General features: G+C 37.6%; 1 protein-coding gene across 15 annotated transcripts in view; it reads right to left on the bottom strand.

The window, feature by feature from the left end:
- The window catches only part of LOC133273098 (collagen alpha-1(XI) chain), a 472,710-nt gene that overhangs the window by 127,684 nt on the left and 318,774 nt on the right, over nucleotides 1–26,252 (bottom strand). For 6 of the 15 annotated variants that reach the window (XM_061461194.1, XM_061461233.1, XM_061461204.1 and 3 more), the window contains exons 2-4: nucleotides 13,303–13,470; nucleotides 10,364–10,577; nucleotides 7,440–7,602 (exon numbers count right to left, since the gene is read on the bottom strand). The exons of the other annotated variants lie outside the window; for them this stretch is intronic. In XM_061461194.1, coding sequence (XP_061317178.1) covers nucleotides 7,440–7,602; nucleotides 10,364–10,577; nucleotides 13,303–13,470 — 545 coding nt within the window. The remainder of the gene's footprint in view (nucleotides 1–7,439; nucleotides 7,603–10,363; nucleotides 10,578–13,302; nucleotides 13,471–26,252) is intronic. 15 annotated transcript variants of the gene reach the window in all.

Genomic DNA, 26,252 nt, shown 5'->3' with positions numbered 1-26,252 from the left:
AAAATTAAACGTATTACACAGAATATTAAATGAAATGATAATAAATCCTGTCTGCAAAATTCTCTGGAGCTGATGTTAGCAGGCAGCATTTTTTGAGTCCAGGTTGTTCATTTTAAATGTAAATACAAACAATTTATTGAAAAGACCATTCCTTTTTTTCTTGGGAATATTGTTTGAAAATGAACTTGAACTCCAATAAATTACCAGAGATTTGCTTTCTTTTTCTTCCCCCTCCCTGAGTCCAAAAATAAGGAAGGGAAACAAGGAAAACAGAATTACTTACTTTGGTTCATCAAGTGTAAGTTTAGAAATACTATAAGAAAACATTACTTTTTAGTCTGACACTAAACATTAAGTGGGTCACTAGCAATTACTAAAGGTGATGTACAACGGGAATCATTTTGGCTATGTCTACATTGGTTGCAGTTCAACAAGATAGTACGAAACAGAGGATAATGATGGCACATCATTCATGCTACCTGTCCTTGGGGGAGTTTTACTTTGGGCTAGCTTCAGTATTCTACCTTTGCTGTACAGCAGTTCTGGTGAGGCTGTAAAAGCTCTACCCATTCTGCTCCTGCAGAGTTATGGGTAGTATGCACGCAGATGGACGGCCTTTCTGCACCTGCATACTAGAATCTTCCATGTTTACAGATATGTTGAGGGTTGGTTACTCACCTGAAAGGACTTCTAGATTAAATCAAAGTACTATCACTTTGTCTTCAGCTGCTCACTCAGGTTATTTAAAGGAATGCCATGTTGTATGGAAGTGTAGGCATTATTTTTCCATGAAAACAGGTTGATGTCTATAACTGAAATCTAAACCCTTTATTAACAAGGATTAATGCAAGGATTTGATCTCTTAAACTGTGGGCAGTTACAGCTTTCATTGGCTTTAAACAAGTCATATACATCATGTTTTTTCTTGTTACGCTCATTTACAGCAGAGTGCCTAAAAAAAAATCATTGTATTGGTCTGACATCAGGGAGTTTTGAAAGAAAAAGGTCTCTATAAGAAAATATCTGCATAAAGACTCTGTTAGTTATTAACTTACTATAAAATACTTATTATAAAAAGCTGTTGTATTGTTCACACCAATAGTATTAAATGAGGAGTGACAAATCCTTAAAGCTGGCAAACAATAAAAAGATCCCTGCTATTTACCAAACATTTAAGCTACAAACATATTTCAATTGACATAATTCAAAATTATTTTACTAGGTGCCATGTACCAACATCTGCAGCATCTGACTATTTTTTCCCCCTTTTTTTTTTCATTTTGTATGCTGTTTTAAGGAATTCTTTTCTTCACAACAAGCACTTACAAACAAGCCCTTCGCACACTATGCATCTGAAAACACAGAAGAGCTTAATTTAAAATGAGATACGCGGAAGTTTGAGATATACTGGGTCAGTCTTTCACAAAGAAGCATTTACATATTAGTCCCACTGATATCAATAGATCCACTTCAGTGAGTGAGTGTTTAGCAGTGTAACTGAAGGTCTCCTAATTTGGCATGATGCCATAAAATCTCAGATGAGGAGCAGGCTCAAAACTGAAATTCCTCAGAAGATCTTTCTGAGAGCATTACTAAAGAATGCATCTTAGCTTTAACACCAGAAGGTAAACTGACTAAGGAATATTATGTTTGTTGAATACATAAAAAATAGTAAAGCAGTCATTTCTCATGCTCTAAGGGCACTTGTCAGGCTTTTCCTTCTTGCAATCATTATCTACTGCTTTCTGGATACCCAGCATGCATATATACTCGGAAATTATTGATCATCAAAGCAATTATGTTAAACTGATTAAAATGTATGCATTTAGAATTTCCCAGTGTATTATAACATATTCTTGTGTTAGCAATAGACAAAAGTGGGAGAACTGCCTAGAAAACAGTAGTTAATATTAGGAACAGAAAAGAAAAGGAAAAAAAAAAAAAAGCCAAGAATTTAATTCGTATTGTTGTATGAAAAAATTAAGAGTTAGAAACAAAGAAGCGTATTTGATCCACTGTGATTTTAACACTTTTAAAATAAATGTGAATATACTCCTCACACAAGCCGTATTTGTTCTGAGGCTTCTAAATGAATTTTTCACATGACTATATTAGAGCAATATGACTGAAGAAGTAATTTTTTCTCCAAAGATACAATGAAGTTGTCAGGAGGTCAGAATAATGTCACGTTAATAGTACCTATTTCTGACTCATGTGTGTATGCAGGAATTCATAGGTGTTTAGATGTACCCTAAAGGAACAGGAACATATGATGTATGTAATGGTTTACAGCACTGATTCTGGCAGTCACTGTATCACAGTATCACAGTATGATAGAGATTGTGATATATTGTCCTATATTCTGCTTTCAACACGAGTGAATTACCTTAATGACGCAACTTGTTTTTGTGAAGTTGTGTTATGCTGTATTAATGAGTTCAGCACCAGAAGAAACCCTGGCACCTTCAACTAGTAGATCACTGAAGCCTAAGGTTTCATTATAGCAAATGAAAGTTTCATTCAGGCAAAGGCTCTGACCGCACCACCCAAGTCTTGGAAGGCAGATGCAGGGACTGTGAGAATGAAGACCTCGGGCCCACTGTAGGAGAGGATCTGGTTCGAGACCATCTTAAAAACCTGAACATGCACAAGCCCATGGGACCTGATGAAATCCATCTGCGGGTCCTAAAGAAGCTGGCGAATGAAGTTGCTAAGCCACTGGCCATCACATTTGAGAAATCATGGCAGTCAGGTGAAGATCCCGATGACTGGAAAAAGGGAAATATAACCCCCATTTTCAAGAAGGAGAAAATGGATGACCTGGGGAACTACAGACCAGTCAGTCTCACCTCTGTGCCTGGCAAAATCATGGAGCAGATTCTCCTGGAAGGCATGCTAAGGCACATGAAAAACAAGGTGCTTGGTGACAGCCAGCATGGCTTCACTAAGGGGAAATCCTGCATGACCAATTTGGTGGCCTTCTATGATGGGGCTACGGAACTGATGGACAGGGGTAGAGCAGTTGATGTCATCTACCTGGACTTGTGCAAAGTGTTTGACACTGTCCCACACAACATCCTTGTCTCTAAATTGGAGAGACATCAATTTGATGGACGGACCACTCGGTGGATAAAGAACTGGCTGGATGGCCGCACACAAAGAGCTGTGGTCAATGGCTCCATGTCCGGCTGGAGACCAGTAACGAGTGGTGTCCCTCAGGGATCGGTATTGGGACTGGTCTTGTTTAGCATCTTTGTCGCTGACATGGACAGTGGGATTGAGTGCGCCCTCAGCAAGTTTGCCAATAACACCAAGCTGTGTGGTTTGGTTGATATGCTGGAGGGCAGGAATGCCATCCAGAGGGACCTTGACACACTTGTGAGGTGGGCTGATGCCAACCTCATGAAGTTTAACCATGACAAGTGCAAGGTCCTACACCTGGGTTGGAGCAATCCCAGGCACAGCTACAGGTTGGGCAGGGAAGAGATTCTGAGCAGCCCTGAGTAGAAGGACTTGGGGGTGCTGGTCGATGAGAAAATGGACATGAACCAGTTTCAGTGTGCGCTCGCAGCCCAGAAAGGCAACCGTATCCTGGGCTGCATCAAAAGGATCGTGACCAGCAGGTCGAAGGAGGTGATCCTGCCCCTCTACTCTGCTCTTGTGAGACTTCACCTGGAGTATTGTGTACAGTTCTGGTGTCCTCAGCATAAAAAGGACATGGAATTGTTGGAACAAGTCCAGAGGAGGGCCACGAGGATGACAAGCGGTAATGGGTTAAAACAGGGGAAGTTTAGATTGGATATAAAGAAGAAGTTCTTTACTGTAAGGGTGGTGAGGCACTGGAATGGGTTGCCCAGGGAAGCTGTGAATGCTCCATCCCTGGCAGTGTTCAAGGCCAAGTTGGACAGAGCCCTGGGTGGTATGATTTAGTTTGAGGTGTCCCTGCCCATGGCAGGGTGGTTGGAAGTTGATGATCTTAAGGTCCTTTCCAACCTTAACTATTCTATGATTCTATGATTATGGTTACTACAGGCTCATTTTTTTCCACATTTTGAATTTCCATTCAGTTTGAGGAGCCTGAAGAGTGCTCCACAGTTCCTGTGAGCAAATCACTGGCTTATTATGACTAAAACCATCATTATTACCCAAGATAAAACAGCTCAAGTGATTCATGGATACAATATTAATCCTTCTGACAAGTCTGTGCTGTGAATTCCAAGAGGTCACTACACACTCAGGTATTTTTATGTTTTCTACATGTAAGCTAATAAAGGCAAAAATGTCACACAGAAATTCTCTCACAGACAGAATAACCAATTTTATGTCTTAAATATTTAATATTAAATATTTAAATCTTATGGCTCAATAAGATCATTTCTGGAATTCCTTGCACACAGAGTAAGACACATTGTGCTATCTGTTTCTTTAGTGCCTGTTGCAGTCTCGAGATTTATCAGGGTTCATAACCCAGAAACACTACCAAGGACAGCCTTGGAACCACCAAACATCACTCTCTATTACCATGAATGAAATAAACAGAACATTTAAGACACAACCAGAGGACTCTCAAGCACAAGGCAAATTTCAGGGAACAGCCCCCAAACTCTACCAGCAGTAACTAAAGCAGGGATAAAATCTTGTGAATGAAAGAAAAGGAATGCTGTTTAGAGAGTAGAAAAACATCAGACAAACTCAAAAAGAACTAGATTATGTTTGCCTTGGCTAGACTTTGAAGGACACATAGCATTAAAATCATATATGGCACAATACTTTATGTAAGCTTTGAGGGATATCATAATTTCAACCTGCACATTTCTAGCTAAAGATTCAAATAAGTCAGCATCAATGCAAAGGTACCCATGGTGGCTGTACAGCAAAAGACAAACCAGAAACCTATTCTAAAAGAAAAGATTGTAAGCTTCTAATTTAAGAGACTTCAGACTAAATCTAAACCCCCAGGCATTACAAGAACATCTTTACAATAACGTAACCAATTTCTCTGAATAAAGCAAGAGAAAAGGGGGCAATCAGTTAAGTAAGGAAACCTAATCACTGAAGGAATACAGAAACGTACAGTGATGTTACAAATGATAGAAGTGTTGCTGGGTTTAGTGCAGAATGTTTAGATTTAGCCTGTAAATGGACTTCACAGACAGCTGCACAATTTGTTATTTCTTTCCTGAGTCAAAAGCCATCTTTCTTCTTAGGGTGTCTCAGCTGGAACTGAAGCACGGACTTTCCACATCAATGTAGATTTCAGAAAAAAAAAAATTGACAGAGGATCACTAGCTTCTTTTTATGTTCTTCAACATACGACAAAACCCCATAAAGTATTTTTATTTAAGTCATTCTAGCAAGTTCTAGCAAAGTTATATTCATTCTAGCGACGTTGTATCTTCATGTCTGTTGACTTCACATAATTGAATGCAGGGTTATTTTGAGGGTTTCTTCAATCAATCTGGTAAATCTGATTTTTAAGTACCAATTTCAACTTGTTAAGCAAGTCTTAATAAATCCTTACTGACTGTTCCAACAGTTGCTAACCAAATAATATTTGCATTCTATCACATCTAATCTCTTCTCCTCTATAGGGCTTGAAAGGACAGAGAGAATTGTATATACAACTGCAAAATAGATGGATCCAGGAAACTATCCCCGAGGAGGAAATGCTAGAACTGAAATTATTTCGCTGTAAATAGTTACTAATAGTTACTCTTTTTATGACTCTTTCTTTCTCAACGGCTAATAACTTTTGTGACAGAAGAATGACAAAGCAGAAAATCTCCAGAGCTATCATTTCATTTACTCCTTAGCCTATGCTCCCTCTGTATTCCCTTGGGAATGGACTTAAACTGCTCTTTAATAAAACTTCTTTTTGAGGATTTTCATCATCCGCTATACTTATTTTCAAACGGCTCAGTACAATCATTTCAGCACCTCTGAAACTCCAGACAAGGCTTTTTATTTAGCAATTGCACTGACTAAAACAAACTAAATGTTAATGTTTAGTTATTGCACAGTTCCTTTCAAGACTTTTAAAATGGTTACAAACTTTGCAAGAACAAACCAGGGCCTGCTGCCTTAGTTTCTATTAGAATCTAAAATCACTTGTAAAACACTAATAAAATCCCAGTTTATCTACCTTTTTTTAGTTTGTTGAATTATTTTTACTTATGCATATGAACACTGCACATATTTTGACAAACATATGTATTGTGGGACTTGGTTTCTGACCTGTGAAAGAAATACAAGGGAAAATTGAAAGTAATTATCCCAAGTGGAGACAAAAATCCTTGTCCCACCTGAGACTAAGGCATCTATGGAATTCACCTTCAAATGGAAAATAACTTCCCTCAGATGTGCAAACTCTATTGGGGACCACAGGTAAATTAGGCTGTGAATATCACACAACACACTGGTTGATCCATTTAATCATGCCAGAAATTTCCCCATTCAAAAGGCTCATGCTTCATCATGACCATGGATATGAAAGGTAACAATGTCACAGTGTTAACACTCAGAATTCATATTTCCTCTCTTGATACCTACACTGCTTCTCAAGGATACACTCTGCTTAAAGCTAGGATTACAAATCTGGACATTTATGGAGCACAGATGTTCTGCATATGAAGTAAGCTAACTACTGATGTGTATTTTCTTATTTTTCAGCTTTAACTTAAATTTGACTGCTTTGACTTTTGTATAACAATATCATAAAAGAAACTCAATATTGCAGATTTAGAGAAGCTTCATTATTAGCCTGTAAAAATAATCGTTGACATAAGGATTCTACCCAGACAGGCCTCATGATTGGCAGTCACATACTTCCTTAGAGGCATTTTACCCTTCCTATATGTACTTCTTGGCCAGTAAATGATGGAAACATATATGTCCTTATTGCCAAAGTATGTTCCAGTTACTGGAAAGAGTAGTAAGTGGGATAAACAATATAATGGATTCATATTACACAGGAAACTTTCCAGGTCCTTCTCCCCCTCTCTCAGATACTGTTAACATGCACAAGTATCTGTAAATGTTTAAGAGAAACAAAAGTAAAATGATTCAGTATCGTATTACTCAACTTTTCCAGAATAATTCTCCTAAATATCTCAGGTACCTCAGTATTAGGCAGAAAGAAAAAAAAACATGCAAGCCCCTTCCAGAAACAGCAGGTCAGAAAAATGTGTTGTATCTTCTAACAATAGAGACACTTCCCTGGTTTACTTTTCTTTTATTTTATCCTATCCTATCAGATTCTATAAATCAAAGCTTTTACATTATACCAGCTTTTGCCCTGCACCCATCCCCCCGCCCAAAAAAAAAAAACAAACAAGAAAAAAGCAAACCAAAAAACACCAACTCCAAACATTCTGATTTTCAGTAAACATTTCACTCAACACAAAATCACTCAACTCCATTTGCTCAGTACAGATTTTTACCTCAAAAACTTCTTCATCCAAAATCCTGGTTCCAAAGACAGTGATGCCATTGGTGTCCACAACTGTTTTGTCACTTCTTTCAAGTGGTTTTGTAGATTTTTTGTTACAGTCAACAATCATTGTAACGCTTTTTTTCTCCACACTAATAGCTACTCGATGCCACCTATTAAAAACAACCCAAACAATTCTACTGTAATTTCTGGTTTTAATAGGTCACTGTATTCTTACCAGAACAGTTTATTGTAGATCGTGCACCAATCAAGTCACAGAATTTTAATGTCTCAATTTCCTCCTTTCATACATACACAAACGAAAACAATGTTTTGTCTATTTACTGTATAACTTCCGTCACTTAGTACAAAAGAACAGTACAAAAGTTCTGTCCTTAGTATAAAGGAGCTTGAGCCATAGCTCATTGTGAATATCCTGTATAAGATGAAGTTCAAGCTTCTCTGAAGCTTTACCCAGAAAACATTTGTAAACTCAAATTAGGAGCAAATGAACTGTTTACATTTCATTAGATTGAGCATCTGGCAGCAGATTTGTTATTTATGAATGTGTTTGATTGTCCAAATTACCTGAGGAATCACTTGTGCTAATATATTTAATCCAGCACCTTAGTCTTTGTTATTTACATTTTAATATTTGTTTTCTGTGATCAATCACCAAATTATTACCATGCTCTTTTGCTTATTTAAACGTATCCCATAGCTATAGGCATTTTTCAAAGATGTACGACAGTTCCAACACACATGCTTCTCCAGACACACTTACAAAATCCTTGCCACTACTCCTGCAACAGTGAATGAGGCAATTCAGAACACTGACAAACAATTTTATTTTAAAGACATCTGAGAACAAAGTTTTTTACATAGTTTGCCCAACTATGCTATGTTCTTTATGAGAATTTATTATCATGACAAACCATATTAATTTAGTGAGCTTCTCTACTATGACAACTTAAAATATCAAATAGCAAGAACAGGCCACCCTGCAATCTACTAGGGAGCAAAACATGAAAGAAGCTTTGATACACCATGGCAAAAAATGTCAAAGAATGTGATATTATGGTAAGAGGAAGGCTGGAATCAAATTATTTCAGTTGCCATTGGTGACACTAAGATTCTCTACAACAGAGAGACAGCTTAGACCACTAAAGAGCTTCTGTATATCAAAAGAAACACCTTGAAGCTAATGCAATCTGACTGCTAAACAGTATCCCTGAGCCAGAACTATAATTCCATGTTTTCTCTGGAACACAGTTAAACATTATCATTATAAAAGCAAACTGTCCATGCATCCTGAGGCACATTACTCTCTTTACACTTTTTAAATACATCTCATTTTGAGATGAAGATTGTTGTCATAGATCCCTCATAAAATAGCTGAGTCAGATGAAAATTGTCACTCTATCTTTTGAAAGCACGTAGAAGCTGAAAGCATGAAATCATAGCTCACTGTGCACATGACTGACTACAGTTGACTTTGAAGTTGTATAGTCTCACTGCAGGAAATTGTATCAAACCAAATTCATGTTGATTTCTTCATTTTTTATCAGTTCATCAACATTTTGGGTAAAATTCTGAATTCCATGTCAAAGTGCTGTTATTTAGAGGAAGCCAACAACAACAACAACAAAGTCTGCTACTTTGTATTATCACTGCTTCTGCTACAGAAATGCATCAGGTTTAGGTTTCATGTCATAATTCCATTCTCTGGTAATATAAGGCTAGAAGACAATTATTTTTTTCTCTTTTTCATCCTTTACTGCTTTACAAACATATGTCATTATAGATGAATTTCTGCTCTTCCTTCTCTACTGATATTTTTTTCTCTTTTTATTTTGCTTTAATAATATTTCTTTCTGTGTGTCTCTGAAAACTCTGGCTGTTCTTCCTGGACTGCAGCACAATGAGTAGAAAGACTTTAAAAGAGCGAATGTTCATTTACAAGCACCAGAATGACATTCCCAGAGAATGGCTGCTTGTCTACAAAGGGAAGTCAGGTACAAAAAAATTCACAACTGCATTAATAACACAGTAGATGCTTGAGATTAACTGCCTTTACGGAATCATAGAATCATAGAATCGTTAGGGTTGGAAAGGACCTTAAGATCATCTAGTTCCAACCCCCCTGCCACGGGCAGGGACACCTTACGCTAAATCATATCACCCAAGGCCTCATCCAACCTGGTCTTGAACACTGCCAGGGATGGCACATTCACAACCTCCCTGGGCAACCTATTCCAGTGCCTCACCACCCTAACAGGAAAGAATTTCCTTCTTATATCCAACCTAAACTTCCCCTGTTTAAGTTTTAACTCGCTACCCTTTGTCCTGTCACTACAGTCTCTAATGAAGAGTCCCTCTCCAGCATCCCTATAGGCCCGCTTCAGACAGTATGTCCTTGCAGCAAAGATTAACTGTCCATCTTATCCTTCCCTCAATTCCTTATATATAGCCATTTCAAACCATCTTATTTATCTGCTGTTTTGGTTCAAGGTAAGAGAAATTTTATGCTCTCTTGTTTTCACTCTTCCTCTCACCTTTAAATGGACAAGTAAGCCCTTCTAGTGAGACAATTCCTTGAGTTGTTTTGAAAACAGTTTCTTTCTATATTGCACAAGAAGAATCTTCATAGGTTTAGCTTTGGTGATTTTATCTTCTATCATCATTTCTTCACTCTTGATTTACAGAAATGGCAAATAGTACGGTGGTTTGGCTTTATTTGTAGATGTATACACCATCGGAAGCTGGAACTGTACTCTGCTGCAAAGGTTCTCTGATTTTGTACCACAGCAGTCCAACTAGCTGGAAACAGCATTAATGATTTATTTAAATATTTCAGGTAACTGTTTATAAAGACCATAATCACCTACACAGTGGTCTGTGGTAGTATTTTTCATCTTTAAATTTTACACTTACTTGCCATCAGCAATGTTGACAGTCCTGAAAAGTGGATAGTCTTCTGGGGCAGGTTTTCCATTTTGGTCTTCGAATAAGAAGACAGGGGACCTACCAACTTCAACACCTACTTGCTGAATTCCTTGCTCATTGTAGACAGACAGAAGGAAGGACTGGATCCCCTTTTTAGGTTTTACTGTCATTAATATTGAAAAATCTTCTGGAAAGTCTTCCCCTGCAAATAAAGTGATATACAGTTACAAATTCAGAAAAAAAAAAAAAAAACACTCTTTAAAGATTTGCATTTTTCTATAAGCCCAGAGGATCCCTCATGCAAACTGTTGCGGGTTTTTAATTCTCAAAAATGAAAAACATAAACATTGAAAAAAATGCATAACTAGTTTTATTTAGTAGGACATTCAGGCAAAATCAAAGAACATTTCGTTTTCATTTATTCCCTAATGCTTTCTCTTTGAAATAGCAATTATATATCAATTGTTGTTTCAAACTTTACAACTAAACACAATCGAAAGTGGATATAGCTTTCTCATAAAGGAAGGACTGAGGTTTGTACTCAAGACTGCTCCTGTTGAATGTGGTGGTAAATCTGCATTTCACTTGACGTGAAAGTCTATTAGGCTTAATAACCAATAAAATGTAAGACTGAGATTCTAAAATTCAGAGTACGCATTGGCGCCATGTAGCTTGGGCTTCAGCTGCAATTTGACATGCAAGAAATAGAGGGGTAAGAATCTAATCATAATGTTGGCAATTAATACAACTGTAATTCTGTGTGCATTAAAGTGAGTAAAATATTCTTAAACATTTTAATAATATAATAAGTTTTAATAAAATAACGTTATATTTTTGTAATTAATGAAAGTTATGTAAGATTTTTACACCAAAAACTGATTTAGGAATTACTTCTTCCAGTGGAGAAAATTGTTTCCAAGACAAGTCTTGTGGGAAAATTCTCAGGAATCTAACTTCTTCCGTGAAGACAAGCTATTGATGGCATTAACTCTTAATATACAGCATGAAAACAGAATGCATAAAATCTTCATTGCTTTTTAAATGACACGCTACTCTTCTAAAACAGAAAATCCCTAGCCTTACACTTACTATACTGTCTGCTGCAATGTCAGTTTATGTGCTTTCTACCACCTTTTTTAACTTTTTTGCAAAGGTTGTTGAAACACTGTAGTAATAACAGCCCACTTTAGGGCTTGTTTTGACATCTTATTTTGAAGGATCAGAACTAAATAAATGGAAAGAATTTCATTTACTCTGGTGAGCCTTTGGTCAAGCTTTTTAAGGACAAAAGCAAAGCTGCTAGTTTACAGTTTAAATTAAACTGTATACCTTTTATCATCTGAATAAACAGATGACAGTAAAAGAAAGAGAAAAGATGACTGTCAACTAAGGCCAAAGAAATTAATTGAAAAGCACTGTCTGCACGGTTAAGCTGAAAAATATGTTGAAAATGCTTAATGCAGGTGATAGTAATTCAGCTAGTCTGGACATGTGCTCTTCAAACAGATAATATCCTATGAAAAAAAAACACTGGGAACTTTCTAAGAAAGATGACCAAAAATGATTCATGTGCCTTAGTTCAGTAGTTTCTGTTATCACGGCTATAACTATATTCCCAAAGGTTTTATAGTGAAAGGCCTTTAGTGAAGCCATGCTGGCTGTCACCAACCACCTTGCTGTTTCCAGGAGAATCTGTTCCAAGATTTTGCCAGGCACAGAGGTGAAACTGACTGGTCTGAAATTCCCTGGGTCTTCCATATTCCCCTTCTTGAAAATGGGGGTTATATTTCCCCTTTTTCCAGTTGTCAGGAACTTCACCTGAGTGCCATGATTTTTCAAATATGATGCCCAGTGGCTTAGCAACTTCATTTGCCAGCTCCTCTCCTACAGTGGCCCTAGGGTCTTCATTCTCAGAGTCACTGCATTTGCCTTCCAAGACTTGAGTGGCATGGTCAGAGCACTTGCCAGTGAAGACTGAGGCAAAGAATTCATTAAGAACCCCATCCTTCTCCAAATCCAGGGTAGCCAGTTTTCCCGTTTCCTTCTGGAAAGGGCCCACATTATTCCTAGTCTGTCTTTATATAGTCTGTCTTTATATTACTACAAAATAATGTACGTTTTCCCCTTTTAGAAATCTGCAATGACATACGTATGATTTCTACTTTGAAAGACAAAAAGGAAAGTATTTTTCTTCCCCAGTATCTTCTCTGTATGTTTGTAGACTGACTTATTCAAATTCTATATGATTTATCAAAGCAAAAAAATTAAGTGCTCCAAGATTTTGTTTTGTTTTAATATTCTTATTATCATTTTCCCCAACGATCTGGGTCAAGTGATAAGTGGCAGCAAAATAACAGAATAGAAGTATGCCCTCAATATCCAAAGAATATTTTCCAAAGTGTGATTATTTAATTTTAGAGAAATTTGAGAAACGATGGAACCACATTACCTGCTACCCACAACTAGCCTTCTTTAGTCCCCCAAATACCCAGATGCTTTCAGGTAATTCTTAACAGATGGTACTTTTGGGAATGATTTTGCAATGGCCAACCACAACGCATTCCTACCACCACAGCACTACTCCAGGAAATACTGCTTTCAAATGGACTACTACAACTGGAGGAAACTTGCCAAAGCCACCAAATAAGCTTTCCATCAGATACCATCATGAAAGAACAGGTAATATGACTTCCAGGCCAGTTCTGCCAGTGACACAGAAATTGATGAAGGTTTATAACAGAAGCCAATAAAACCAGATTCACTCAGCAGACAAAGAGCACGTCCTGTCACTCACACACATGCTCAACTCTACGGATAACAGAAATGTTTTGTGGTACAGATGACAAACTATATGCTGTGCTTTAGATACCATAAAAACACAGGCAGTAAGATACTTCACCAAAGTAATAGCTTTCTGACAATCTTACCTGGGTACAGCTGCTTTGTTGGGGCACTCAGCTGTGCAGTTTTTGAAACTCTGTAGGCTACATCCGATCCTTTTGAATCCCTTCTGTTTGTGCAAAATCCTGATGTTCTTGATACTCCTTCTGGTAAATTGTGAAATTCTAAGGCTTTTAGCACATCAACAGGCTCAGCTGACAAAGAGAAAAAAAAAATATTACTCATCTTGCATGTCTACAGTATTCAGCCTCCAAAAAGGATATAGATTCACTGCAAAAGCATATGTTTAATCATAGCAGTACCTACATCCTATTCTGATTTATTGAAGATTACTTCTATGCTAGAATATTATTTTAACAGGATTGTTTATTTTAAATATATTAGAGCTTATGTTACGATCAGATTTTCAAACTACTAAACACTGAAAATCACTGTTTCCCAAAAGCAGAGCATCTTGGTGACTGAAACTTGCAGCATATTATTTTAATCTGTGATTTCTAAGAAGTGGAACTGATTTTAAAAGTTTGCACAAAAGTTTCAGAAGCATTTAGCTACTAACAATCTGCTATGAGAAACTTGATTGTTGCTAACATTAATATATATTCTGATTACATATGGCTGGTTTTGACTATACAAAGTGGTAAGGAAGAAGATAATCTTTTTTCTCACCCAGTTAGAGAAAGAAAAATGTACCTGCTTTGCCTGCAAGGAATGAATAGACTGAATAAATCTTTCAATATTTCCAAGTTAAAATTCAAATGGACTTGTTTTGTACTTTAGAGGCCAACTACAATCAGGTTGTATTTATGCTCTATTTAAAGTTGAAATCCAGAGCTGCTACTGCACTCATACTGATACAAGATTATGCATATACATATATTAAAAGATCAATTTACATAAATATATATATATGTAAAGCCAACAACAAAGCCTTAACCTATGGTAATTCACCATGGCAAAAGGGCCAAGTACTGAACGGAGAAGCACTTCAAGAGAGGCAGTAAGAGAACATAGTGCCTACTGCATTATCTTTCCTCTTACAGAAAATTAAGGTGCTTATTCTCGTACTTCCTATAGATAATGGCTTCACTATTTTTTTTTTTTTGTGGAAATAGAATTTCAACAGACAATTTTTTCACTGGGACTATTCTGCAGTTTTCATGTTGGCAAAACTTTTCTGGAAAGACAAAATTTTCCACGATTTTCACTGTTAAAGCTGAGAAATGTGTTTGGTAAATTTGACCCGTCTTCATGTTTTTGAACTGCACTGTGGCATTAACTATAGCTCTGCTATTACACATGTTATGTGTCAAAAACCATCAGCTTTAGGCCCAAAATTCATTGTATGCAAATATTCAACTATTTGCAAACAAGTGAAAGAGAAAAAACATAGACAAAGTGATACTCTATTTACAGTCACTGATGGAAATATCTGTACCTTCTTTTCTTACTATCTGTACAGTTGTAAGCAGTGTTACTATTTTTTCATCAGTTACTATTTTTTCATCACTGCAGTATCTCAGAAGTCACTTTAGTATCAATAACAGATGTGAACAAAGTCAAGTTTAACTAGCTCATCCTACTCATCTCCTGGCATTGCCAAATATGAAGAACTCAACTTTGTAGTTAAACCTATTTTTGAATACCTAAAGTATATCTTTAAAAACAAAATCTGAGGTTTTCTCAGTCAGCCTAGAATGCACATAACTTCTTTTGTCTTAAAATACATTTACAAGAAAATGTTTGTGAGCTTCTTTGTTTTTTTCTCCCATCATGCAACTTCTTATCCCTTTTTCCATCAGATGGTAATACCAAATATAAACTGAATACCCAGTGTTTGTTGCAAGCTAATCCATGTTGAATCAATGAATTTACTTCAAACCAACATATCCTGCAGATTCAAGAAATTGTTTAAACATTCTCAAAAGAAGTGTCAACAATGGGCAAATTCTGAAACATTAATCTTACATCTCTGTTAAGTACTGACTAAATAATTTGAATGGACATAATGCATTTTCTATGGGGATTCCACACAGTTCTAAAGTTACCCCCATACTGAAAGAACTGCCACACTTGTTTTACTGGTAAGCAATGGCTATTTCTGCAGTACCTATCATAACTGGAACCAGCAAAGCAATGAAGAACCAGTCACTTTAGAACAGCCATATCAGTAAAAATTCCAAATTGTTGTATAAATCAACCACTGTTACATTCTTTTTCCTTTCTTTTCTGTAATTTGTACCAGATTCTTCATTATTTTTTAGAATAATGGCTGTTCTTTGCCTTGCTGACTGGGAGACTATTCACCCATAAACAAGATTATTTATTACTCCCTACTAGTTCTGCCGCTAAAAACCTTCCAGACAAGAAACAGAATAATAATAGGACAATCTTCACACCCCAAATTCAGTAAGAACAAACATTTTGTTAATAGTGCAGAGATGATATTTATTCCCACAAATGGTGATTCACAAAACGTAATCAGCAAAAACACTAGCAGGTTTACATGGAATTCTAGAAATGTAACTTCTAGAAATTAAAAGCTGCATGAAGTAATTTACACGAGTAAGTTAATTAATTCATCTCCAAAAATAATGTGGCTAAGTTCTTAGCCACTTCAAGCAATTGTTAAAAAGTAAAGTTCTTTAGAAGTCTTTAGATAAACCAGGCAGGAATGTGAAAGATTTAATATACTTCTTCTCAAAAATTTGCTTTTGATAGAAACCTATATATTATTTAGTCTGTGAAATGAACAGAGTTTGTGCCTCTTCCTCACAAATGTTTTTGTGACATTCTTGTGTGTGTCATTATTTAACCTGGACTTGACTCTAATGCCTAGATTAGGATGCAGCCAATCCTGTTTCAGCTGGGAGGCAGCATGCCTGGACACCTCTTCACAGCTGTTACCGACACCTTCCAGATGAAAAGTGACCTCCCTGTGTAAAGCACTTCTCCCCTACACTCCTCCTGTGTCATGCATATATTACCTACCATATATTGGGGTTCTACAGAAACACCCTCTTTTTGCTATGGAAACCTATTTGGAGCAAGCGTTCAGTAGCTCTGACCAGGCTGCCATGACATTAGCTCAAGTTCCTTGGCGAGCTCACGGCACATGTTCAGATGACCTGCTCAGCGTCTCTACAGAAACCACTAGACACAGTTGCTCTCAATATGCCACAGAGCACACACACAGAGGAACCCAGTCAAAAATAAATGAACAGCTCTTAAAAACCAGCAGCACTTAGATCCTAACTGCTTACAGGTAAGCTGTTTGAAGTATAAAGGCCAAAGAGAAATCCTTGCACACCCAACACTTGCCTGCTTAGAAAACTGGGGGAGAGAGGTAGGAAGCCAGCTCATTGAGTCAGGGAAGAGCATAGTCTGGAAGCTATCAGCTAAAACCATGGCTTCTCTCAGCCAGTTTCTGTAGGTTCTGCAGTGCTCAGTGTCACTGTATCCTGGGAGCTGCAGTTCTTGAAAACTGCCTCTTCTCCAGCATTCTGCTCCCACATGATTTTGGGAATGGTAAGAAATAGCCAGAAACAGCATCAGTGCTAAGGCTGTGTAGTTTGCCTGCCTGCATAGTCCACAAATTAAGATTACAGCTTGTATTTATATGGGACAATACCATAGGCCATATACTGGCAGATTTGGGGTCTCTCCCAGGAACTTCCTTACAGTGCCTAAAGCAGCTTGCCTAAGTGATTTTACCTTCTAGTCTAACTCCCTTTGATAGTTTTCTCATAAGAGAAGCAAGCAAAACTGCAGATTAACGATATATGATGTAATGCTTTTCTATCCTTCCCATTTGGTGTTAAGATTTAAGATGGCAACAAAATAACCAACAAATAAGCTTCATGGAAACAGTTCTGTTCACCTGATCTTGGGGTGCAGTTAATTCTCCTTATAAAACTCAGCTTTGAAAACTTAACTCTGCTTGCCATGGCAAATTTGACAAAATGCAAGATCCAGACCCTGAAACTGGGTCCTTTCATTCCGGTGGTTATGGCCACACTGCACTGTTGCTTGAAGGCCACCTCCTGCAGGCAAGCCAAACAAAGCTGCAAAATAACCCTCTGAAAGGAAGCCTGTGTTCATCACTGCAAGCCCAACTGAGCTCTCCCACAATCAAAAAGCAAGTTCCCACTGTGCTACCTTCCCACTGATTGAACCAACTGCAAGGCTCATTAATCCCACTAAATATTATAGTGCAAAGTTCAGCAACATACATTGTCCTCAATTCAAAAACGTTAAGAGAGACATCTACAAATTTCACTGCCACTGAAAGAACATACAGTACTAGCTAGAAGATAAGGGTTTAATAGTGCTGGGATTTCTGGAATGGCACAGAAATATTCAAAAATCTCTCTTTAGCAGAGCTGTGTGAGGAAGGAACTTGAGTGTCCTAGTATCTTTCAAGATATCTTTCTTTCTTCGACAGGCTGAGAAAGTTGGGGCTGTTCAGCCTGGAGAAGAGAAGCTGCGTGGAAACCTCAGAGCAGCTTCCAATATCTGAAGAGGGACAACAAGGATGCTGGAGAGGGATTCTTCATCAGGGACTGCAGCGATAGGACAAGGAGTGACTACTTTAAACTGCAACAGTTAAGTTCAGGTTAGATATAAAGAAGTTCTTTCCTGTGAGGGTAGTGAAATCCTGGCACAGGTTGCCCAAAGAACTGGTAATTGCTCCATCCCTGGCAGTGTTCAAGATCAGGTTGGACAAAGTCTTGGGCGACATGGTCTAGTGTGAGGTGTCCCTGCCCACTGCAGGCGCTGGAGCTGGGTGATCTTAAGATCCTTTCCAACCCAAACCATAGATTCTATGATTCTACGAAAATACCAAACTGTTAATCATTTAGCTCCAGCATAATTTCCTGGCTTTGAAAAACACAGAAGGTAAAGAAAAAAAAAAAAGAAAAAGTGGTGTAACATCTCAAGACCTGAAATAACTTTGCTTTCTCTTTAGCTTTATTCCATCAGAACTAAGCATGAACCTTAGGGGAAAGAAAAAATGCATTGACAGAAATATGAAATCTTCTAAGCTAATTTAAATGTTACTAAAATATATGTAAAAGCATGTTAACTAAAAAGAATTAAAAAAAAGCCACTTCTGTCAGCATATCTCTGCTGAAAAGTAAAAGAATTCAGTGGAGTTTAGTAGTTGTAAACTGGATCTCAGATCACACTTCTACACTGCTAGGTTAGGACAGAATATCTGGAGTCAATTACATGAGGGAAATTACATGTGTTTTCTGTTTAGAGAGGAGGAAGATGCATAGAAAAACTGATTTCCAATTTTGGTTAGCATTTTCAAGCCTAGACTTCCTAAATATATAATGATACATTTATTTTAAAGGCTATGACAATGCATTTTAGTCAATGAATACATAACTACATCTCTCAAAAATATAATGCAATTCTAGATTGGAAGAGAACCCATGTAAGAATCTAGATGACATTTCAATCACATATTCTCAGAAAAAAAAAAAAAATCAAAGATTTCATTTCATGATCTCCAAACTGAAATAAAAATCTGTGATTTATCATTCTTATTAATACTGATACTAGGCACATGAATCGAATTCTGATGCCTTTATACTGCATTATACCTAACAGCTACTGCCACTGTTCAATATGATTTTTTCTGGAGTCAGTTAGAAGCTTGTTGTCGTGGTTTAAGCCCAGCTGGTAACTCAGAACCATGCAGCCACTCACTCCCTCCCTCCCTTCTTATCCCCACTCCTGGTGGGATGGGGAGGATAATTGGAGGAATGAAACTCCCACGGGTTCAGGTAAGAACAGTCAAGTAACTAAAGTACAACACAAAACTACTACTAATAAGAGTAACAAAATAACAAAGGGAGAGAATATGAAACTAAAAAGGGAAAAGAAAACAACCAACCAACCCAAGTGATGCACAATGCTATTGCTCACCACCCACCAATCAATACCCAGCCCGACCTGAGCAACGATTTGTCCCTCCCACATAACTCCCCCCAGTTTCTATAACTGGGCATGATGTGCTGTGGTATGGAATACCCCTTTGACTAGTTTGGGTCATGTGTCCTGCCTCTGCTTCCTCCTGGCTTCCCATGCCCCTCCTCACTGGCAGAGCACAAGACTGAAAAGTCATTGATCAGACTAAACATTACTGAGCAACAGCTAAAAACATCAGTGTGCTATCAGCGTTGTTCTCAGACTAAAGTTGAAACACATCACTGCACCAGCTACTAAGAAGGAGAAAAAATAATTGTTACAGCTGAACCCAGGACACAAGTGAAAACAGCAGTTTCATTTCTGATACAATGCCATAAATAGCACTTAATATACAAGATCAGAGGACTTGCTTCCTCCACTTCCAGATACATTTGAGCTAGAACCTATTACGGCTCTCCCTTTCTCTTAATGGACATTATCTACGGAGGAGGTTCCCAGGTACCATAACTATACAGGTTATGGTATCAGAGAAACAAGAGACTGAGAAACTGTACATAATGGAGAAACTGAAGTCCGCTGGATGCAGACTGGACTGATGACTTATTCAACATGTGACATCAAGTCTCCTTGTAGAAAAGATGACCTCAGTTTTCAGTTTAAATGCTTAGCATTTCCACATCTCTCTTTGGGAATGCTTCTTGTAGGCGACCACATAACCCTAGGTAAAAGGATATGCATTACTAGACAGGGACAAGTTGTGTCAGATGCAAGAAAATTTGCAGTTGAATGGTCAAATCTGGTTCAGAACATTTGGATTTATTTATATGCAGATTATAACTAAATGAATACTGTTTAATTATACCTTTTTAGTTTATAAAAATATGCAACTTGTCTGTAATTGAAATCATGGCAAACTTAACTTAGTAATAGGCAATAAAATTTCTTGTTTGTGCCTCAGCAGCCACCATTAAAATTCTGTACTGTGATAAAGCTCATCTGATCCTGTGAAGGCAAACTGCACAGAACACAAAAAAAAAGATGGATCGACAGTGCATCTAATGGCAGCGATGTTATCTTCAGAATTACAACAGCAGCAATCATTTTGATTTGAATTGAATTTTGATTTTGAATTGAGTCTGGCCAGCGATACCAAAGATTAAGGTCTAGTGTGAGGCATCCCTGTCCATGGCAGGGGTTGGAATGGATGATCTTAAGGTCCTTTCCAACCCAAACCATTCTATGATTCTATGACTTCGGATAAAAAGGATACATGTACATATTATCTTTATAGCTACAATCACACTGTACAGTTACTTATTTTAATCATGTTGTATTAAATGGAAATGTTCTGATTTATAATATATGCTTTTCTACAATCTTCTAGCTGATGACCAGCTGCAGCAATGATCCAAACCCAAATAAGTTCTCCATATAGTCTTACGCCAATAGCATAGATTTACTCAAATCCATCTAGTAACAGTAATGCAAAGGCTAGGTATGTAAATATTAAGCCATTCACACACACTGAAAATGGAGCTGCATTGTTGCACGTAAGTAGAATGTTTTGTCCCATATCACTCTAAGCAGCCAATGGGTATGTCAACAAATTTATACTTAAGCATATGAAGCACTTGATCTCCTGTTTCTTAGCACACTAACAAATTCCACTCACAGTATCTTACTAGTAATTTAAGTCTGTTGCTGTCACAAATCAATTGACAAATTCTGTGTTGAATTCATTTCATTGATAGACAATTACCTGGATGCTATTTTACTAGAAATTTTGCAGCAAAACTTTCTGCATACTTGTTGAGTGTTTCCTCAGAAATTCTTTTTTGACTTACACAGGCTAGTGGGTTATCAGGCAGGTTTCTAACCATCCTTTCCTACATAAAGCTGTATTGAGAAGCAGTTTATGGGTCAATTCCACAGCAACTTTCCCATTACTATGGGTCTCACACAGTACTTCCTGTCTTACTCATTTCTTAAGAGGTCAGACATCTAGAGCGATCTTACCACAGATGCATGCAGTGGTACTCGGCAGCCTTGGAATATATACAGATTGAAAAGATTAGTCACTGGAGTTCTTTTGGGGGAATTTGATTACTCCTTAAAAGATAAGCAAGGAAGTCAGAATGAGCAACTGTCTTTACCTAAAAAGGTTCCTCACCTTCTATTTTCTTCTGTTCTACACAGAACATGCTGCAAACCACTTAGAAGCTGCAATGAGAAATTAATATATAGTCCTGAACCTTTTTAGATGGGCTATACCAAACTTCTCTTTCATAGAATCAACTAGGTTAGAAAAGACCTTTAAGATCATCAAGTCCAACCATTACCCCAGCACTGCCAAGGCCACCACAAACCCAAGTCACTAAGGGCCTCATCTACATGGTGATGACCTACACTTCCAGGGATGGTGACTCCAGCCCTGCCCTGGGCAGCCTGTTCCAATGCCTGAGCACCCTCTGGGGAAGGAATTGTTCCTAGTCTCTAAACTAAATCTCCCCTGGTGCAGCTTGAGGCCGTTTCCTCTTGTCCTGTCACTCGTTCCTTGGGAGCAGAGACCAACCCCACCTCACTACAACCTCCTGTCAGGCAGTTGTAGGGAGCAATAAAGTCCTCCCTTGAGCCTTCTCTTCTCCGGACTAAACCCCCCACCCAGGTCCCTCAGCCGTTCCCCATCACACTTGCGCTCCAGGCCCTGCACCAGCTCCATTGCCCTTCTCTGGCCCCGTTCCAGCACCTCTTGTAGTGAGCGGCCCAGAGCTGAACACAGGACTTGAGGTGCAGCCTCACCAGTGCCCAGTGCAGGGGCAGAGTCCCTGCCCTGGCCCTGCTGCCACACTGGTGCTGATACAGGCCAGGATGCTGGTGGCTTCCTGGCTGCCTGGGCACAAGCTGCTCATGTTCAGCTTTGTCAATCAGCACTCCCACCATCAACATCTCTTTCTACGAACTGAACAGCAAAACAATTTTAGCTGCAATTAAAGGTGCTGGGTGACTAAGAACCAAACAGTTCAAAACATACTTTTATTGAAGACAGGGTATAGACAGGAATCAACCATCTGCATTTTCAGAAGGAAGGACTTCACTGTCAGGCCTGAAAGCAAAACTCTCCAGGACTGACAGGAAAGTGACTGTGGTAACAACTTCTGGTTAAAAAATTAATTCCCATAAGAAACTGTTCAGGGGATGACTCATTTAGACTAAAATATTTTTTCTTTCTGTTCAAATTCCTAATAAAGCGTAGAAGTTGAAATCCTATTAGATTTAGATTTTGATCTAGTAATTTCTGGATCTTGGTCTCTTAAGTTTATGAGAGCTCATGCCCAATGAGCCTTCCCTACTTTAAGGCTATGTTCACCTACATCATTTATAAGATGCTCCCAGACTGCATACTGGGGGAACATACTTTAAGAGAAAATAACAACAAAACTCAAGGTGGGGAAAAAAAGAGCTGGTATTCTTTATGCATATACCTTAGTAAAGTGTGCAACTGTTTGCTGCACTGTTAATACCTTTGGTAACTGTGGGTTTTTCCTTTTTGGATACAGTAAACATTTTTAAAATAAACAGTAGTATGTGTTTTTCAGAGATAATAAATAACTTTCAGTCATCGTAATTATTCAGCAATGTCCTTCTTTAGATTAATTGAAGTGAAAATTTATCAATGATGACTCCACAAATAACCTGTTTTAGCTACAAACAATAACTTGTAAATGGTGAGATACAACTCTGAAGTAGAAAAGAGCTTACCCTGGCCCAGTATAAAGAATTATCAGCAAAATTTAGGAAGACTAATGTTTTTAAATTACTATTATTTTACTTCCTATTTTTCCATGGAAATATGCTTCATTCTGCCAGTAATCTGTTCCAATGGAACCACTGCAAAACTAAAGAGTGTTGAAACATTAATCTTCAATGTGAAATGAAGTGGTTTTTCAAAGTTTAGTCCAGTTTTATTTAACTGTGACAGATCATTTAAAGAGTAGAAGCTATTATAGCCTGGTAAGCTAAAATATGCATACTTGGTGGGTACTTATGAAGGGACTCCTTATATTTGTGGACAAGACTTTTCAAAATAGGCTGGATGTTAGATTTCTAGGCATATATTTGGAAATTTAAAAACAAGGTACTGGCTGCTCCACAGCTTTTTGAAACTATGCTGCCTATTAAAGGTGTAACAGCCTACAGTTACTTAGTTTATCTACTTTTCTTAAAATTTTGAGTCATTGTAAATCCTCATTCTAAGGACCCTCCATGTATTCTATAGGTGGGTAAAAATAACCTATGATGAAGTTTTCTAACTCACACACATCAGACAGTTCAAGGCTTAATGAATTTAAGAGGTGAAAATATTCTCATAAACTAGAACTAGTAATGTGAAGGGGTAACTATTCTTCAGTTTCTGCTGTTGATCTCTCAGAACAGTGCTATGAGAGCAGAAAAAGGGAGAAATGTTTTTCTTTTAAAAACAGTCTTCAGTACACATGGTGTCTAAGTTTTATACAGCTTCATTTAGCTTTCAATTGTGAAGCTGTTTCAGCAGTTCTCCCACTGTGAAACCTGGTAACTTTTTGCCTCCTTGCATTCCTTCTCAAAGATTATTAGCCCAGTTTCTGATTCTATCAACAATTAGCCAGCAGTTAGTTTACCAGCTAGACCTAAGTTTGCTAAAGCAGAAAGAGTAATAAATGTTGCCCCTTTGCCAAATTATCCACAAGGAAGTCTTTACTAGAAGTGTTAGGATCTGGATTTTTTAGACTGTTTGCTTGTTGATCTTTAGGAGACAAGACAGGACCCATTTATTACTAGAAATGTGTGCTATTTCTAATGTGGCAGGAATACTTTTGTTATTTTTATCCTTACAAATTTTTATTGATGTGTAAAATAAAAACAGTGATACGTGTAATTATTATTATCTGTACTTGCCAATTTACCATGTACTTCATCTGTTAAGCATTAGTACAGAGCAGGAATTCAAAAGCATGTCATGCCCAGAATGCTCCACTGAGCTTCCCAGTGCTTAGACAGGCCTCTATTAGCTTCCCACTACAGGCTCTGATCTCTCTATCCCAAGCAATTCCCTGTAGTTCTGCCATAGGTGTCTAAGCATCAGAAGAGGCTCAGGCAGGCTACTGGGTTAGCTCTGGGCAGATTTGCCTTCCTCACAGGCTTTTGGGATTGGCAGTCTGAGAATCGCTTGTCTCCCAACTCTTTACTGAGAGCCCAAACATGGAACAGAACACTGTTCTGGGAGCAAGCATCCAAAAGCATTAGTTGTGCAGTGTCCTTTGTGGAAGGTTCCAATACCTCTCATAACCAAAGGACTTTTCAGAACTGGATAAAATGAACTCCCATTTTTGGGGCTGCAAAAATGAGCTACAGAGCATCTTCCAGGTACAAAAATGGAATCAACTAAGCTGCCTAAAGTAATTACATAGTGCTCCTGAAAATCAAGCTTTTTTTTTCACAAGTACCTAAATATATATTTATAAGAATAAGTGAATATCTGTTTCCCATGTATATGTTTCTAGAGACATACTTCAAGCTTGGTTTTAGCTGTTAAAAATTTTCCTACATATTAGCTTTTAGACTAATTAAGTAATTGGGATCTTGGCTAGTGACATTTCTAGAAGGTGTTACTGCAGGGCTTTCATGTTTAATGACTTCAAGAACTAAAGATTATCCAGATGCATAAAGGAATGCTTTAAATGGCCTATGGTTGACTAGTTCACCAGCAATTGGCTTGTATGAAACTGCTAAGAATTAGCTACTTCTGCTGTTTCCACAAAAATTTTCACTGACTTCCTATGCTGCAAAATCTGCTACACACATAATAGTATTTCAAATAGAGACAGCCCATGCATATATGGGATGCATTTTTGGTACTAACTACTAACTATATCTCTTTTTAAAGATCAGTCTGTTAACACCTGCACAGTATAAACCTTGTCACTTGTTCAGCCACACTGACCACAATCAATCACTAAGGACCTGATCCTGATTCCATAAAATGTTTCACTTGTTACACACAAAAGATTTGACTAGTTCATCATCTGGCGCAAACCTGTATTGATCTATCATTTTACAATATTTTAACTTGTCTCAATACTTCAGTGAAGTTATCCCTATTTTACAGCACAGCAGATTATACCAGAACTGTAGTCCAAGTGTCTATGTGGAGGCCTCTGCTAAAGACTCAAAAAGTTCTTTTTGTACAGACAGCGAAGACAGTACTTCCAACTGTGAAAATCAGAAAAATAATTACTAAATTCTTTGAGTATTCTATTACCATATCAAAAAAGAGACACAATCTAAAAAAATGGTCACTACCATAGGAGGAAATAAGGTGTTCCCTCAGCAATTAAACTTGAAAGAAATTGAGCCCACATAAAAGCTTTGTCGATCAACGTATTTAGTCAGAAATAATCCAAACAGATTTCAAAAATGTCTTCTAACGACTGGGAGTTTTCAAACGTGGAACATATTTTCAGCTATAAGCAAAAAAAAAAAAAAAAAAAAAAAAGGCAAAACAAGACTGACAAGTGGTGTCATTTAAAGTAACCCTCTTTAGTTTGATAAACAACTACATGATTCTTTTTTTAAATCATACAAGTAAAAAACTTTGACCGTATTTTCACTAACGCCAAAGGAATTGCCTCCCTTTTGAAAGCAATGCAACGAAATTGGATTCGATTCCATATCCTACTGATATTAGCAGGAATTACACTTACACAGATCACGAGGTTGTAAAACCTTGGTTATTTTTTTTACATATATATAACCTATGAATGTTTGATCAGGTTACTATGATAATTTGAGTAAAAACACAGGTAAGGGACAGAGTAAGCAAAACTTAGACTGCAATAATACTTTAACAACGTGACCATAATTTGACTCAAGTTAATTTGTATTGTAGACAAAGCTTAACTGCCAGGGACACCATTCATAGCAGGATCAGGATCTTTATTTCTTTAATCACCTTATAATATAGCTTTCAATCTGCTTTGCAGCAAACACTTTGCTTCCA

The sequence above is a fragment of the Pezoporus flaviventris genome, unplaced genomic scaffold, assembly GCF_033815535.1.
Source record: "Pezoporus flaviventris isolate CSIRO_AGI_PZ_B2104156 unplaced genomic scaffold, CSIRO_AGI_Pfla_v1 ptg000001l, whole genome shotgun sequence".
Classification (NCBI taxonomy): domain Eukaryota; kingdom Metazoa; phylum Chordata; class Aves; order Psittaciformes; family Psittacidae; genus Pezoporus; species Pezoporus flaviventris.
Note: the sequence above shows the minus strand (reverse complement) of the source record. Positions and strands in the feature narration are given on the sequence as shown.